The sequence below is a fragment of the Daphnia carinata genome, chromosome 3, assembly GCF_022539665.2.
Source record: "Daphnia carinata strain CSIRO-1 chromosome 3, CSIRO_AGI_Dcar_HiC_V3, whole genome shotgun sequence".
Classification (NCBI taxonomy): Eukaryota; Metazoa; Arthropoda; class Branchiopoda; order Diplostraca; family Daphniidae; genus Daphnia; species Daphnia carinata.
Window position 1 is genome coordinate 3,085,061 of NC_081333.1, and position 15,566 is coordinate 3,100,626.

The 15,566-nt window shown below is 39.1% G+C and overlaps 6 protein-coding genes across 6 annotated transcripts; 2 read left to right on the forward strand and 4 right to left on the reverse strand.

Moving 5' to 3' along the window:
• Positions 1 to 746: 746 nt before the first annotated feature.
• LOC130693275 (tyrosine-protein kinase Src42A-like) lies at positions 747 to 4,684 on the reverse strand. The gene is made up of 7 exons (XM_057516402.2): positions 4,216 to 4,684; positions 3,889 to 4,153; positions 3,211 to 3,332; positions 2,581 to 2,744; positions 2,295 to 2,463; positions 1,726 to 2,220; positions 747 to 1,658 (listed from the first exon to the last, which is right to left on the reverse strand). The coding sequence occupies exons 1-7, from the start codon at positions 4,361 to 4,363 to the stop codon at positions 1,447 to 1,449; spliced, it is 1,575 nt and encodes a 524-aa protein (XP_057372385.1). The 5' UTR covers positions 4,364 to 4,684; the 3' UTR covers positions 747 to 1,446.
• Positions 4,685 to 5,346: 662 nt separating this feature from the next.
• Positions 5,347 to 6,312, forward strand: LOC132087841 (uncharacterized). The gene is made up of 4 exons (XM_059494575.1): positions 5,347 to 5,635; positions 5,692 to 5,905; positions 5,971 to 6,104; positions 6,170 to 6,312. Exons 1-3 carry the CDS (start codon positions 5,533 to 5,535, stop codon positions 5,996 to 5,998), a joined length of 345 nt encoding a protein of 114 aa, XP_059350558.1. The 5' UTR covers positions 5,347 to 5,532; the 3' UTR covers positions 5,999 to 6,104; positions 6,170 to 6,312.
• An 898-nt stretch (positions 6,313 to 7,210) lies between these two features.
• LOC130693177 (uncharacterized) lies at positions 7,211 to 8,623 on the reverse strand. The gene is made up of 4 exons (XM_057516299.2): positions 8,267 to 8,623; positions 7,895 to 8,207; positions 7,670 to 7,828; positions 7,211 to 7,594 (listed from the first exon to the last, which is right to left on the reverse strand). The coding sequence occupies exons 1-4, from the start codon at positions 8,362 to 8,364 to the stop codon at positions 7,211 to 7,213; spliced, it is 954 nt and encodes a 317-aa protein (XP_057372282.1). The 5' UTR covers positions 8,365 to 8,623.
• Positions 8,624 to 8,780: 157 nt separating this feature from the next.
• LOC130693292 (minor histocompatibility antigen H13-like) lies at positions 8,781 to 10,770 on the reverse strand. Its single transcript, XM_057516422.2, has 7 exons — positions 10,441 to 10,770; positions 10,192 to 10,290; positions 9,874 to 10,131; positions 9,635 to 9,818; positions 9,444 to 9,564; positions 9,191 to 9,379; positions 8,781 to 9,134 (listed from the first exon to the last, which is right to left on the reverse strand). The coding sequence occupies exons 1-7, from the start codon at positions 10,618 to 10,620 to the stop codon at positions 9,077 to 9,079; spliced, it is 1,089 nt and encodes a 362-aa protein (XP_057372405.1). The 5' UTR covers positions 10,621 to 10,770; the 3' UTR covers positions 8,781 to 9,076.
• A 200-nt stretch (positions 10,771 to 10,970) lies between these two features.
• Positions 10,971 to 13,772, reverse strand: LOC130693271 (ran-binding protein 9-like). The gene is made up of 8 exons (XM_057516396.1): positions 13,474 to 13,772; positions 13,286 to 13,397; positions 12,794 to 13,222; positions 12,621 to 12,733; positions 12,312 to 12,555; positions 11,967 to 12,232; positions 11,736 to 11,899; positions 10,971 to 11,612 (listed from the first exon to the last, which is right to left on the reverse strand). Exons 1-8 carry the CDS (start codon positions 13,646 to 13,648, stop codon positions 11,367 to 11,369), a joined length of 1,749 nt encoding a protein of 582 aa, XP_057372379.1. The 5' UTR covers positions 13,649 to 13,772; the 3' UTR covers positions 10,971 to 11,366.
• Positions 13,773 to 14,366: 594 nt separating this feature from the next.
• On the forward strand, positions 14,367 to 15,432 carry LOC130693298 (serine/threonine-protein kinase/endoribonuclease IRE2-like). The gene is made up of 3 exons (XM_057516428.2): positions 14,367 to 14,641; positions 14,707 to 15,200; positions 15,278 to 15,432. The coding sequence occupies exons 1-3, from the start codon at positions 14,382 to 14,384 to the stop codon at positions 15,415 to 15,417; spliced, it is 894 nt and encodes a 297-aa protein (XP_057372411.1). The 5' UTR covers positions 14,367 to 14,381; the 3' UTR covers positions 15,418 to 15,432.
• Positions 15,433 to 15,566: the final 134 nt, after the last annotated feature.

The following is a 15,566-nucleotide window of genomic DNA, read 5'->3' on the forward strand; positions in this document are numbered from 1 at the left end:
ATTCCATAATTTCATAAACACTCCGAATTTTTTGGGGAGCTAGTAATCACAGTTGCATGTTCTCTCTTACGATTGACATGGCCAGTCTACATGATCGACGACTAATAGCAACACTCATTCAATTTTAGATGCTAGTTCGTTGAATAACAATGGAATTCATACCTGAGTAATTGTATGTAGTAGATACTTGCAATTTTCATCTTATTCTTTTGTACCTTGACTATAACCGGTTGGCAATGATAAGATCCTTGTCACGCAGACGCCATTTTTCTTCTTCTAAGGTCAATGACAATGATCCTCGACTCTACCCATGTTCTGTGTATCCAAAAACAGAGACGAATCTGTTTTGTGGACTAGTTTGGAGGAATCAAGAAAGGAGTCATGTTCGAACGGTCTTGGCTGTTGAAACACTTAATAACAAAAAAAGAAAAGGGCGTTAGCTTTACCTCGATTTCGAATTTGGAGTGGTTCACTATTCCAGTTCTCGATCAAATTCAGCGTCTCCATTTCGGTTCTTTTCCGTGTAAGCGAAACAATGCTTTGCTCATAATTTATCCATTTCAATCGGTGACGACGAAACCACAGAAACCTCATTACTGTGTCTTTTTTTTACATAATAATTAAGGGCAGTGAGACATTATCATACACTGTTATTCTGCTCCACAGCAGAATGAATGCAGATTTCAAGTTTTTTTTTAGAATAAATTGCGATTTCTCCTGTATCTCCGTGAAGACAAGCAGAAATCTAAAAGAAAAACAAGTGCTTTATTGTCCATTTGTTCCTGGAAAACAAGGATTCAAGAGGGCATAGTGATGAAAACACAATACCTTGACGACTGTAAAGTTCAAATGAAGACGAGACGTTGATGGGAACAAGGAAATCATAATAAAGGGACAAAGACGATTTAATAATAAAAAATAAGGAAAAAAAAACAAACAAGACTGACGGCAAAAATCGGGTGGAAGCGCAAACATCCACATACGCATTAACAGCTTCCAAATGCCCGGGATGGAAATGTACATAACGTTCGGCTAAAAAACCAAACTAAGCAAAATAAATTGACGAGCAAATATTGAAAAGAAAGCGAAAAAATAATCAAATAATCTCCCAGCCAATACTGATTACTTTGTATGCACACTTTTCGTTTCTTAAAATCCCAATCAGATAAAAATAAAATGTGATTGTGTGTTGCGGTTTACACAATATCAAATATTATTTGCGATAAGGGGATAGTTCTTATTTTAAGTAATGCCATCAATAATAATAGACACGCCTGAGCACCGATTCGTCTTCGTTAAACCTTGTTCTTACGAGGCAGTCCAAGTCAATTACGACAAATAGCGAACTTATGTGCGGTTACATGATTGTGTAGGAGTGTTTGTGTATATGACATGAGTGGGTCAATAGCTCACCAATATATCGGCTGAAGTGAATCCGTAGATTGTCTAGTAGGCAACGGCGGCTTCTTTGTATTCAGATCCTTCGATAGTGAAGAAGTCCTCTAGTTTCCATTGAAGCGTTTCGAAGGTCGGCCGTTTCATGGGATCTTTGTGCCAGGTTTCAAGCATAATTTCATAGAGAGCAGGGGGGCAGCTAGGAGGAGCGGGCATCCGGTACCCGTGCTCAACCTGGTGTAATACCTCCGCATTGGTCATACCTATGGCATAATTTTGATTGGCATTAATAAGCTGGAATACACCAAATAAAACAAAAACTTTACTTACCAGGATAAGGAATGCGTCCGTAAGTGATGAGTTCAGTTAGGAGGATGCCAAAAGACCAGACGTCTGACTTGATAGAGAATTTGCTGTAGTTTGCGGCCTCGGGGGCCGTCCACTTGATGGGGAACCGAGCTCCCACGCGAGCTTCATATTCATCTTCTTTAATGATGCGCGCTAGACCAAAGTCTGCAATTTTCACGATATTATTTTCTCCAACTAAAACGTTGCGAGCAGCCAAGTCGCGATGGATATAGTTCTGGGATTCAAGATAGGCCATGCCAGATGCAATTTGGGCGGCCATGTCGATCAGCTGGGGTAGCTTCAGGTTGCGTCCTTTACCCTGAAGGAATTCTAGCAAACTGCCGTTTTTCATCAACTCGGTGATAATGTAAATTGGCTCCTCTGCCGTGCAAACGGCATAAAGTTGGATCAATTTTGAGTGCCGCAGTTTTTTCATGATCTGGGCTTCGGCCAAGAAGTCCTTGGGGTCCATCGTACCTGAAATCACCAGAAAAACGTGATAATAAAACCCTGTTATGCCGCTGATTTGCGCAATTTCCGTTCGGACATACCTGGTTTGAGCGTTTTTATGGCAACGGGCGTGGTGTTGTTCCAAAGTCCCTCCCAGACTTCGCCGAATTGTCCATGACCTAATTTACGCACGAATTTGAGCGATGTCCGGTCGATCTCCCACTGGTCACGAGTATTGTACGACATTCCCGCTGTCACTGGTTTCTCAATCTGCGGGGAAAATAAGGAAACATTGTTATCGAGATCGAGAGGAAATCTACTTTATCTGGTACCACAGATCTTTTTACTAACATTGCTTAGCATTAAAATATATTGAAAAAGTCTAACCTGGATGCATGGTTTACGCAAATTGACGCACAATCCATCTGCATCGGCACTATAGTGCTCCACCAGCTCTTGTAATGTTCGAAACGTCGTTCGGCGAGAAATGAAAAAACCTCCTTCGTCCAACTGTCTAATTCGGTAATGTTTGACCGTGTCCCCATCACGAACTATAGAAACAATATAAATATTTTAACAGGCATGAAAATACATTGGGTGTATCAGTACGATTCTTAGACTGCCAATATAATTGTGGAATCAATGCGATCGTGACAATACTGAGAAAAATTAAACGAAGGTCGCGAAAGAAATAACTGTCAAAGACACGGCCACTGCCCACAAAATTTTTAAGGAAAACGTGTCCAAACGAGCCTTGTTAATTGCGTAAATCTATGAACGGCCTCACTCGTTCAAATTGTGTGGGGCCACTCATTGCCAAAATCCAATGCCAGAAATTATAGCTGATTGAGGCCGTGAAAAAAGAACACACAAAAAACTACAACGCCAGAATTTTCAGTCACCAACGAAAATTTAGTTACTTTATCCTTAATTTTTTTTTATCCCGTAGGCATTAACGAATAAAATTATTAAACAGGAAATACAATTTACAGAGGAGTATTTTAAAATTTGAATTACCAGATAAAGAGTAGTCATTTCTACGACTTTCGGAATCACGAACGAGGAAGGCACCATGCTCGTTGTCTGGAAGTAGCAACTTTTTCTCTGCTTCGATGCGCTTTATCTTGCCGAAATACCACCTAACAAAAAGATTTTCCTAAATTTACATTTTACAAAACGGTTGCTAGGGCAAATGTTAATTCTTAGAACAAGAAAAGAGACAAGTCAATCAGCCCAGAAGCTATTCCTTCATTTCCCACCACAACCTTGAAATGAACCTCGTTTTTTTCTATTTTTTTTTTTTTCAGGAATTGAAGTATGTCGGTGATGACTGGTTCCTACAAACCAGTAGGCGATTGTCGGAGTTTCGGATTAAATATAGATATTGTCAATAAATGATCATCGTTGAGAGCAGAAATCAGAGTGGATATGCATCTGGTTGTCAACTTCCTAGTACAAATGCGCTGCCTCGATGTCCTTGAGATGGCCTCAGCCGGTGAATGGGAAAGGCCATTGTTACCTGTTTCTCCCAGCAGGTAAATAACCCCCCAGGCCATGCATCTCACACAGGAACACACAGGTGGTAATTTACATTCCTCTTTTTCCTGTCTTTTTTTTCTTTGTAGTTTTTTCTTTACTGATTTCTTTTCTTTAATGAAAACTTTACATTGAGATACTTAAACAAAGGAAGCTCACGGCTCTGCTTCAATGGATTTGAGTTTAGCAACATAATTGGATGGGATGTAGCCCTCTTGTTTGGTAGCTTTGCTACGAGCCAGCCACCAGTCACCCTGGGTGTCATTGATGATTTCAAGATGTTCTCCTTTCTTGAAACTGAGGTCCTCATCAGTTCTGGCATCATAGTCATATAATGCGACAAAAACTTTTGCTGTTGAGTTCAAAGAATCCTGGAGGTCTGGAGGTGCAGGAAGTGAAGGTCCAATCGGGAGAATGCGGCTTTCTGCAAAAAATAAGCCATACATTCAATGTGGGATCAGCATGTATATAAAAGTTTGCCATTACGTGGAAATTGTGTATTTTCAATGTGATTTATGTTGGGTGTGCCGATGGGATTGATAGGTGGTTGTGTAGGCAAAAACGGCACACCACTGATAGGTGGTTCTTCTACCCTCGGCTCCGAACGTCGGTCCGAACTGAAACAATTCCCCATTCTTTCGGCGCAACTATCTGTTTGAGGCAGTCAAGAATGTCAACTGAGCTTCTTTATCAGACACACACACATGCACACCCAGTCAAGAGCAAGTCGAAGCACCTACACCAAAACAAATACAAATGATCGGCACTGTTGTTGTTTCATTTTTCCAAAATCTGGACAGTTTTTTTCCCTTCAACTCAGAGACAAAACAATGAATCCGACTGCACAGAATGACTTCTTGACAGTCTTCTTGTATTCGATAAAAGAAGTAGTAGCCATTCACCTTTAGACCGGAGGCAACAAACTATGCGACTCTTAGCGGTAGGCCCCTCCCTGTTCTTTTTTCTGTTTCTGTTCGAGCATGTTTTAAGGCCACTTTTTACCAAGCGCGCGGTCATTAGGAAATTTGGTTGCATTAGCAGAGCCCTCTGCTGGAAAGGCTTTGAAACGTTGAACAAACTTTCAGAAGATACAACTAATACTTTACAATAATATAACGAGAGATTATAAATGGTGAATGAAAATGGAACAATAATTAATTTATAATGTAGCGTTACTGCACACTAGCCATTTAGTTATCTAGGTAAATCTAACGTATTAGACTTCATAGATTTTTTGAAATATGCTAAACCACTAACTTTCAGGTAACATGAAGCAAATTTTCTTCCATGGTACAGTATTAGTTTATTTTTATTGATAATAATAAATGAAATCCTCGTTTCTTACTTTATTATCTGGCATGTACATTTGAGACATCCATAACTTCGCGGGTCCCGAAATTCCATCGAAGTCGGCGAATCCCTCCTGCCCCTTTTACCAATACAGGATGCTTCCTTATATCCACTATTAATCTATTTGAAAACTAATAATTAGCTGATATGTAAAATCTTTGGAACAAATTTTTTAATTGTTTTATGGCTTTGCAAGTTGTTTCTTGTGGTATGTGGTCGTAGTCGTACTAATATCGCGTACTCTTTTCAAATGGCGGGAAGGCGGATGGCACCGATTAAATCGTGTACGCATTTCGTTTGTCATCTGTTTCCGCCATTTTGAAACCGAAACCTAACAACAATATGTCAAACGGGCTGTAGAAGGTGTTTTCTTTTGCAGTGAAAACCCTGGTGAACACAATAGTTTCGGCACATTAAAGGCTTGTCTAATAAAAGGTTTAATTCAGACGACGAATGCCTTATGTTATCGTATCAGGGAATTTGAACCCCACAAAAAACGGCGGTGCTAGTCAGCCGCCAACCCCACCATGGAAAGTAGGCATTTCCGGATTAAAAGGTAATTACAGCAAAAAAATTTAACATATGATTTCTGTATAAAAATCTCTTTCTTAGCTTTTGAATTGGAAGATTTGAAACGCTTCACTCTTGAGCCTCAAGCAGATGTCCATACTGTTGTGTTTCGGCATCATCCAATTGTACTATTAAATGCCTTAGAAGTTCTGGGATACAGAGTAATAAGTTCATTTAATGTGAGTCCTGACAGTTGTGTGTGGACCATGAGAAAAGATTTTCCAGAACCTTGCCCTGATCCATCTGATGACGAAGAGTAAATTTAGTTAAACTTTATGCAGAAATTGTCTTGTATCTAATTACCATTCAAATATTTTCTAGGAGTGACTCTGCAGCAGAACTTGATTAAAAAAATTTCGAAATGGAGAAATGTACACACCAAAACTGCCAGCATTCATCATCTGTGGGTCAGACATTAGAAGAAATGGATTTTGAAAGGGGGCCTTGGGCTGCTGGTAATTTCTATCTCTAAGCTGATTCATTTCACTCTACGACATCAAATCAATTTCCTTTTTTTTAGCACTCAATGGGGACTTGTGCCGTCTTACTAAATTATTGCAAAACATCAAAGCTGATACACTTGACACATCTGGATATAGCTCACTTCATTATGCTTCACGAGCAGGCCATTTAGAAGTTGTCAAACATTTAGTAGCACACGGTGCGGACGTAAATCTTCCAACACGGAGCAATCAGAGTTCTCCCCTTCATCGTGCTAGCCAGCAAGGACATTTAGCAGTAGTTAAATTTTTGCTAGATCGAGGAGCCGATTCTGGACTCCGAGATATTGATGGATGTACCCCACTTCATAGAGCAGCGTTGGCAGATCGTGCAGATGTTTGTCAATTTTTGATATCCCGCAATCCTCAGCTCTCCCAAGTTTCAGATGCACTTGGCCGGTTACCAAAAGATTGCTGCTCTAGCACAGCTTTGAAGACGCTATTAAGTTAAACACGTAAATGCATCAGTTTCTCACAACCAAATGGTTGAACACTAAGCCAGTGCCTTGAAACATTCCAAATCGCCCTTTAAGTTTTCACGTCGCCAATACTTTTTTTTTCTCTTCGCAAGTTGTGTCACTAACCCTGTTCCTGTTCACGAGCATGAATTTAGTAGTTACAACGTACGTTAGATACAATCAAGCTGTAGTAAACTTTTATCAGTTGCCAAATTTCCTCACCGCTTTATTCACAAATAATATAACCATGTCATGCCATGTCTTCGAAAGTTTTGTCGCTTTACTCCGTACTCCTAAATTGCGCTTAATAAATCAATTTCGAAATTTTTCGTTAATTGTTTCCTTTTTAAGTTTTGTTTAAGTAACGAAAAATAGCAAAATGTTTTGAAGCACATAAAAGAAATTACAATAAAGCTTATGTCTATTAAAATGATAAAATAAAGTTACATTTGAATCCAATAGAAACATAAAACAAAAGGGCTCTTTGAATATAGCTATGTAGTACCATCTGTCATAGAAGGCTATAATAAAATTAATGAATATTTAAAAAACGAAAGAAATACTGTTTCCTATGGTAAAATTCAGCTGGAGAATAGAATATCACTAGTCGTGGCTACAAACGCTGATGCCGTTTGTGCTTTCGCAGCCACCAGCTTCCACATCAATATCCATTAATTCTGTTCCCCCGTTATCAAAAATCTCCACCTCCAATACATCAGGAATCGTTTCCGGGAAAACAATTACCCTTTCAGTACCGTCGAATTGATAAAAAAAGGGAAACTGATCATCAGTTTCTGCACAAATAGCTTGGGTCAAATTTGGATCTTGGTCATTTTTGCTTGTCATTTCAGTCCAAGCATGTGAATCCAATGACGATTCAATGTGATAAACGCGACAATGTTCAGGAGGAACGATTTTCAACGAATGTTCATTCTTAATACTAGTGTTTTCTAACGAAACACTATTGTTTTGATCATGAAGCATTTGCTAAAGAAAATTCAGCAAAAAAAAAAAAATTATTTGAAGTTAAATAGTTAGTAAAAGAAAGTTTACGAGATTTACGTCGGCAGTTGATTCAGACAATTCCGAATTGGAAATTGGTTCCTTCAGTATGCCAATAGGGACTGTCGCTTCGTTCCAATTCAGCAGTTCTTGTGAGCCATTCAAATCAAAACAATCAGTTTGGTTTGAAAGTGATTGTGATTTGTTGCCATTGATATCCTTTGAAGAGAAGGATGGGCGTTAAGTATGTTTAAAAAGTACTTTTGTTTAACGAAATTGACATACATTCTTGTTCTGCATATCGCAAATAGACGTAGATCCAGCTTTGCTTTGCTTCCGCGGACGTGTAACAAGAGAGAGAGAGTCAAAGGTCCATCGACGAAAGTGCTCATGCATATAGCAATTGCAGGTACTAACATGGCATGGGCATTTACATGGTCCCTGATGGTGTCCATGTGGGGAAATCTTGCGGAACCCGTACAAGTTGAGTTGGCGAACGAAACTTGGCCACTGAATAGATTTGAAGATCTTTCCTACGAAAATGCTAGAGCAAAACGATTTCTGATCTATGATGACGCTATCACCGTTAGCACTCCATCTGTAACACACGACCGGATTTAGTTTTAAAAGATGTTTTTTCTTAAATTGTGGATATACCTGATAGCACCATCAGTACATTCATTCATCAGTTGCCACAATTTGTATGGAAATGTGCAAGGCTTCTGCCTCTCCTTTCCTTGTGATGCACTTGACATTTCCTTGGATTTCAACGTGAAAAACAAAATTGACCAACACCTCGTATTTATGAAACGTTTGGTAAATACCAGCTTAGCATGGAAACAAGACTATAAAAAGTGTGGAGAAATAAAAAAAATCGCTCGGAGAAGTATTTGCACACCCACCGCCTTGACCGCCAACTGAGGAATGAAATAATGAAGTTGAAAAGGGCGGCTACTTCGATTGCCTATTATAGCCGCTAGGAGGAGAAAACGTTATGGCAACAAATCTTGGCGACCGTTTGCAGCTACCCTAACCAGATTCATGAAACATATTAGTTGCATAACCTACTTTTGTCATCAGGATATGGCGGGAAAAAGTACACATTCTCGAACCGCATGTCCTACAGCTGATTCGTTAACAACTAATACAAAAATTAATCCCTTTTCTAATCGATTTTACCAATCAACCGTGTATTCCAAGTGGGAGATAATTTCAAATGACAGAAATTTCTTTCCATCTTATCTACTGTTGTTGGTATGACGATTACACAATGTTATACACATAAAAAATGTGTGGAATACGTCATTAGACAATTGTTTTGCTATTGTCAGGTAGCTCAAGTAAAGCCACTTTCAACACACAAAGGAAAAACACCATGAAAAAATTCATAATTATATAAACCAATGAGAGTGTTTCTTAGAAAATTCTGGTGCGTTCATGATTATGGGACATCTTTAAATACAAAACTCACTCAAGCTTTTTCGTTTCTTTCACTACTTCAGCTTCGGCAGGGTGATCTTCATACCTAGAATTATTTTTAATGATTAACAGTTTCTTAAACTTCTTTATTAGGAAACATACTTGAACAAAGTCTTGATGTCTCCTCTAACCAATGCCAAAAATAAAGGTGTTCCCAAACAAGCAGGGACTAGGTAAAGAAGCGCTGGCTGGGCATGACGGTAAAGGTGCATCACTAGAATTGTAGCCACCAATCCCATGAAGTATGCAAAGAAAGTTGCATTGAAATAGAAGTTGCTTTTTCTCTTCAAACTAGAAACATAAAACACAATGACATTAGAAAACACCATTATACATGGCCTATCGCACAAAATACCTGTTGTCAAAGCGAAGCAGCAGAGCAATAAATATCCCTGGAATAACAATATCTCCTAGACCTAACATGGCAAAGTTGTTGGCCTCTAAACCTTTCTCTAACAAATCTTGTGGGAAGACCACTAATAAACCCAGAAAGAACAATGCACATTAAATAAAATAAAAACATTTGAAATAACTGGATTTTTTTACATTTAATAGGAGCCTCAAAGGATTTGGCAACAGTTACCATAACATTAGTTCCAAAAACCCAGAAAATGTCATAAAAGAAAAGCCCTCCAAGGAGGATGCAGCCAGTAACAACATTGTTCAGATGAAGAAGTTCAATTCCATTTACAGCAAAGGCAAATCCTAAAAGATTATTGGCAATCCAATGCTGAAACCAAATCAAATTAAGTAGATTGATAGCAAAATTTATGGCTTCTGCATACCTTTTTTAGAAGATACCATACTCCAATTCCTGAGCAAAGACCCATACAAACTAGATCATGGGAAGTGAATTCATAATTTAATAGATCTTCAGTCTGTGGTGCTTTGCCTTTCACTAATAATAAGTGAAACGGAATGTTGGGAACAGATGCAGGGATTAATTTAGAGACAACCGGGCTCAACAGGTGTGTCAGTGCTAAAATACCCAGGAAAAAAAAGTAACCAGTGAGGAGATAGTTTATGTAGTCTTTCGAAACAAGCTGCAAAGGAAAAAAAAGTATAATACTTCATGTTAAATTTGACATTTTAATCTATCTCACCTGGAAGAAAACATAAAGCCCAAACAGTGCACAACTGGCAATAATGGGGAACATGGCAGCATCTTTCTGAGTCATTGTGTCAGGTTTCTCTCCAGACTCCTAGAAAAATAGGAACAAATAAAAAGAAAAAAAAAACAACTGTTGACTTATGTCCTCCTGGCTGATGTCAAATGCCAGCGTTTGTTTCATAAGAACTAAGGCACAATAACATTACCAATATACTCTGTATACCATAGAATAGTAGGTTACCTTTTGTTCTTTATGATGACGAACGGAACGAAAAGCACCGATCAAAATCGGGACAAGAGCCATAAGAACTAAACTTCCATATGCGATAGCCATTCCTTCCGGAGTACTAGGTACCCGAGCTGTGGCATTTGCGGATGCATTGACGCTTTCTTGCACTTCATCTGTGGCAGATTCGGACATTTTCGTGCGAATTATTTAGAATTCTTCGTATTGTGTCGTTCAAAGGTACCTAACACTTGATCGCAGATTCCGTCAGTTCTTAGCTTAAAAAGCGACACTCACAGCAAAAAAAGTGACGTGTAAAAGCCGAAGTAGATAGAAAAAGAAATCAACATGACGTATACAATGCAACGCTGCCAGCTACCTGCCAATTAGATTTTCTACTTCTATAAAAAACTCGAGGGTAGAGCGCATATTAGGGACATCCGCCAATTCCCGTAAAATGAATGCCGATAAAAAAAAACACAAGCTATCTTTTTCTAATACTTAATTAAAACTTCTTTCTTTCCATATTAAAAGACAACGGGAAATTCGTCGTGATAAGTGTACTCTTATAGTTGTCAATGTACTACATACCTTAGGACATTCGCACAACAACGTTTGCCGGAAACGATACAAAGTATTAAACAAAATGAAGAGATGAGAAAGAAGACCACCAGATTCAAACATACGAAACTACCACCCAGTACATAACAGAAACGAATGAATCAGCCCAAAATTTGGTGTACAAAGAAACTTTGTAATTTGTTTAGCGTTAGTTCTCAAATCATCATTTTTCTTTTATTTTTGTTATTTTTCTTTTTTATTTGGTTGATTGGGTTTCACAGTTATGAGGGAAACGGGAGGATAGAAGCAAACGCAAAAATAAACAGCATACAGTAACAGCTTTCGCATTCGCACATCTTCCGGCCGACCTAAATTATTAACTAAGGTTGCAATAGATGATCGATATTTGCAAAGGCGCAAGATCCGAGACCGTTTTGGGCCATGAGTCGCAAAAGTTCCCTGGCGTGGCCGATGGCCAATTCCATTGGTGGCCTTCTGGGCAGGTGATGGGACTCCATAATAGCCGAATTGAGTGCTGCGCAGACAGGTTCCCGCTGAACAGGGTCAAGTTGTTCGCATACTGGGCTTTTCCATGGGTCAGCATACGCAAGTAAACTGAAGGCATCCTTCAAGCACGAAGGAAAGAAACAAATAAATAATAGAATTAAATAACACGATAAATATTTTTTTTTTAAATCAATGAATAAATCCGAGGAAACAGGAGAAAAGATCACGAACTCAAGGTTTACCCTTAGCATCTTTTTATTAGCTTCATTCTTCCCATGCTGTCTCCGGAGTGTAACGCTAAGGGCTTGCAACTCTTTACCAAATTCGAGGGTTCTTTCCATTGCTAACTGATTACCGCCACATAGCTGACGTCTTGTACACGTGCTAGGGCCAGCAACATCGACTTCTGCAATACAATTTAACATAAAGTAACGTACCAGATTATAGTAATGTGCTAACTAGATCCCAATTACCCATCTCGAGGAGACTCTCGTTTTTCACGCCTGAATATGTTGAAGTTTCACCCGTGACTGCATGAGAACCATTCTGGGAGGCTCCGTTCATTTCTACGTCTTCATCTGTTTCTTCTTTCATATCCGAGGACAATGGCGCTGCTGCGGACGAACCGTTAAGATGTTGAGAAAAAGCTTTAGTAGACTGAATCACTGATGTTTGTACTGAAGAGTGGCCAGGACTTGAGCTCCGTGATCTAGACCGAGACCTTAAGCTGGGATGAGCTCTGATTGGAATCAATGACATGGAGTTCAGTAAATAGATAATGAAGATGAAAAACAATTAAAACAAATAAAATTCTTTACCCCTGAGAAGTTCCAAATCCACCATAATTAGGGCTCATGTTCGGACTACCAGAATTCTGGGATTTTGGACTTCTGCCAGTTGTTGACCGAACTTCCGAATCTGATCCGCCAACCATTTCAATAAACTGTCGCACTTTCAACAAGAATAACAAGTTGGGGCGGGAGTCAAGTAGAGTAGGGTACAAGGTCTGTGTGGTCTCAATTGCTTCGCCCATCCGTCCACTCAATACCAGGCGTTGGATTCCTACAAAAAAAGGATGGCATACGCTGGAAATTTGAGAAACAAGTGACTTTTGAAATATTTCTTACGTTGCCTATTTTTTATTGAGGCTACTTCTTCACCAAACTCTTGCCCAGTAGATCGTGCAAATGCTTCTGCCGTGGCACAGTAGCCATGATGTACTAAATAAGTAGCTATCATCCTAGGGGAGGGAAAAATGTTTTATGTCAAAGTTAATGTGGAGGTTATCCTAACTAAATACCTTTGTAATGAAGCTTCCCAATGGCCTTGTTTATCAGGAATGGGATAGTTGAGAATAGTAGAAGCAACACGCGCCCTGAGTTCTCTCATATCATCTTCGATGTCATAAACAAAGGGAGATTGGCCAAAATTGGTATCTACAATTTCGCCAGGGGTTTGTAAACCCACGGTAGGGTATAAATTTGAAGGCAAATCAGCAAAGGCCGTTCCGAGGTTGTGTCCATTTTTTGTGTAGAAACACGTGTTGTCGATAAGGTTCACTCCACAACCTATAACGTCACTGGTTGTGAATGTTGGTCCATATGGTTGGCCCGAACCCGACGAGCAAAACGAATGGCCGTCATCACCGTGATAACCATAAGAATGTTTATCCCAGCCAGGAAGTCTATTCATGTTTACTCCCTGAGCTGAGAGCCCAATCCCCATATACCTACATGGGACAAGAAGAGCTTGGTAAAGTTTGCCTACTATTTATTAATCAAAGAATTCATACCCATCCCGGCCTTTGCTGACAATTTTCACTTCAAAATAATAAAGACCACAAGCTGATGGAATTGGGTGGGTAGCTCTGACACTTGCAGCATCTTTGTGTGTTTTGCCATAACCTGAGGAGATCAATAGAGATTCAGTAATTCTTTAGCTGGAAAAACTCAAAAAAAAAATCATATCTTCATGGAATACCTTTGTAATGGACTCTCAGATTGTTTTGAGATAGTCCAATGAAGTTATATTTATCTTTAGAGCTCCAACAGCGAGGCAGTGGCGTGTCCTCTTCGTTAACGAAAGGATAGAGCATCTTAAGGCGATCCGAACTGTTAGACGGAGCTGAGCCACAGCTACTAGAAGAGTTATCCATTTCGCCGAAGACAGTATTCAATCACTTGTCTTGCAAAATACTTACGCGATCAATTTTTGATTGATTTTTACGGAGAAGCAATGCTACGACGTTTTTATTCGATCAGCGAAACAAAACAAGAGATTCTCCGTTACTAAAATGCTGTTAGTCTACCAACCGCTAGATGGCAAGTAGAGAGTTGTCGCGCCCCCGCACTAGATGACGAGTTGTAACATGGCAAATTCCCGCACCAAATTCAAAATAGCTAAAAGTAAATGCAGCAATAGCAGCTCGAAACAATTACGAGGCTGCTGATAATTATCTGTGAGAAGGGATTTAGGCACATTGTTTTCTTCCCTTTCCTTTATTTGCATTTTATTTCCTTTCACACTTCATACCGAAAAGCGCTACTACATTTAGCATAAAAAAGTAAGCGAGGCCTCAGTACAGTTACCGCACTTTCCAACGTCGTCATTTAATAGTCGGTCTTTCAATGATTTAGCCTCCAAAGATTACTAAGGAAGGTGATAAGATTATGTGCAGCTTTGGGCACAAAAACTGACGGGGAAATTCGTAAACATTTTAATCGGCTAAATATATTTTTCAGTATTATATTTATTGTGTCCGACGAGTGTGGTAGAAACACGTTTGCTCATATTTGTCTTCAGTAAACAAAAAAAGGTAATTATGTTTTAAAAAAAAAGTTTTAAAGTAGTTATTTTGTTTTCAATTTAGATCTAGCGTGTTGATCAACATGTTTGCAAATTTTTTCTCACCAAAGCGATCACAACCAACCATGGAATTCAATAAGGAAAAACCTTTGGGCCGTGGCTTTTCTGCTCAAGTTTTCTTGGGCACTTTTAATGGCAAAAAGGTTGCTGTCAAGAGGATTGAGAAAGGGTTCGACACGAATTTGGACGAAGCTGCTCAAAAACTAGAAGAGGAAACCATGAAAAAGCTCGAACATCCTAACGTTCTCAAACTCCTCCATGTCCAGGACGACAAAGATTTCAAGTATCTGTGTTCACTAAAAATAAGTTAACGCAGTTTTATCAATCTATTTTGCTGTTGTTCATTAGGTACTTGATTTTGGAATTATGCATTGGCACAATTGCCAATTACGTCGAGGGAAACTATACGGGCGGAATGCCTTCGGAGATCGAAGGAATGATTCAAATGGCTAGCGGATTGCAATACATTCATTCCAAGCATTTTGTCCATCGAGACATAAAACCAGCAAACGTATTGATTTCTTCACCGTCCGTCTTGAAGATATCGGATTTCGGATTAAGCCGGACAGTTACAACAACTTCAGGAAGTTTTCCAATGACTAGCGGGCCCAAAGGCACGCGAGTCTACTACTCTCCTGAATTCCTATTCACGGAAGGGAAAACCAAAGAAGAGAAAGAACAAATTCGCGTTAACGTTTCAATTGACGTCTTTTCACTGGGATGTCTCTTTTTCAATTACCTTACAAAAGGCGGACATCCGTTTGCCAATGGTGGGTCTCCCAATGAAGTTTTCACTCCTGCTAATATTTATAAAGGCGAAAAAGTCCTAGATGGCAAAACGGGTAAGCAGATTAGAATGAACTTGTAAATCATTCCGTATTAAAGGTGTACAACATTGGTGGATTATTTTGAATCTTAGGTTTACCGAAAAACCATTATGCATATGACATTATTGACGGAATGACTGAAAACATCCCTGACAAGCGTTGGAAATTAGAAAAAGTCTTAGAAACTTTAAACGCTGAAGCTGAACGACCTAAGACTGCAGAAAGTCAATGAAAAGTACATCTCGGTTAAAAACTAAATCTAAACACCAATTTAAAAATATACTGGCAATTTAGAGAATATCTGCTTCGCAATTCGAAATGGTACGTTTTATTTTAAACTATCTTTACAGCTTACGCCATAAACAATGTGCGTCCCAAGAC

Bases quoted from the DNA above. Each gene is read 5' to 3' on its own strand.
- LOC130693275 (XM_057516402.2), bottom strand. From the start codon at position 4,363: ATGGGGAATTGTTTCAGTTCGGACCGACGTTCGGAGCCGAGGGTAGAA. The intron at 3,333-3,888 runs GTGAGCTTCCTT...TCTTTTTGTTAG, and splicing joins AAATCCATTGAAGCAGAGCC to GTGGTATTTCGGCAAGATAA. The intron at 2,464-2,580 runs GTTAGACTTTTT...TTTTCCCCGCAG, and splicing joins TGCGTAAACCATGCATCCAG to ATTGAGAAACCAGTGACAGC.
- LOC132087841 (XM_059494575.1), top strand. From the start codon at position 5,533: ATGCCTTATGTTATCGTATCAGGGAATTTGAACCCCACAAAAAACGGC. The intron at 5,636-5,691 runs GTAATTACAGCA...TCTCTTTCTTAG, and splicing joins AGGCATTTCCGGATTAAAAG to CTTTTGAATTGGAAGATTTG. The intron at 5,906-5,970 runs GTAAATTTAGTT...AATATTTTCTAG, and splicing joins GATCCATCTGATGACGAAGA to GAGTGACTCTGCAGCAGAAC.
- LOC130693177 (XM_057516299.2), bottom strand. From the start codon at position 8,364: ATGTCAAGTGCATCACAAGGAAAGGAGAGGCAGAAGCCTTGCACATTT. The intron at 7,829-7,894 runs GTATGTCAATTT...TTCTCTTCAAAG, and splicing joins GCGATATGCAGAACAAGAAT to GATATCAATGGCAACAAATC. The intron at 7,595-7,669 runs GTAAATCTCGTA...AATTTTCTTTAG, and splicing joins TGTCTGAATCAACTGCCGAC to CAAATGCTTCATGATCAAAA.
- LOC130693292 (XM_057516422.2), bottom strand. From the start codon at position 10,620: ATGTCCGAATCTGCCACAGATGAAGTGCAAGAAAGCGTCAATGCATCC. The intron at 10,132-10,191 runs GTGAGATAGATT...TTTCCTTTGCAG, and splicing joins GGCTTTATGTTTTCTTCCAG to CTTGTTTCGAAAGACTACAT. The intron at 9,135-9,190 runs GTATGTTTCCTA...AAATAATTCTAG, and splicing joins GACATCAAGACTTTGTTCAA to GTATGAAGATCACCCTGCCG.
- LOC130693271 (XM_057516396.1), bottom strand. From the start codon at position 13,648: ATGGATAACTCTTCTAGTAGCTGTGGCTCAGCTCCGTCTAACAGTTCG. The intron at 13,398-13,473 runs GTATTCCATGAA...TGATCTCCTCAG, and splicing joins TCTGAGAGTCCATTACAAAG to GTTATGGCAAAACACACAAA. The intron at 11,613-11,735 runs GTAAACCTTGAG...TCGTGCTTGAAG, and splicing joins CTAATAAAAAGATGCTAAGG to GATGCCTTCAGTTTACTTGC.
- LOC130693298 (XM_057516428.2), top strand. From the start codon at position 14,382: ATGTTTGCAAATTTTTTCTCACCAAAGCGATCACAACCAACCATGGAA. The intron at 14,642-14,706 runs GTATCTGTGTTC...GTTGTTCATTAG, and splicing joins CAGGACGACAAAGATTTCAA to GTACTTGATTTTGGAATTAT. The intron at 15,201-15,277 runs GTAAGCAGATTA...TTTGAATCTTAG, and splicing joins AGTCCTAGATGGCAAAACGG to GTTTACCGAAAAACCATTAT.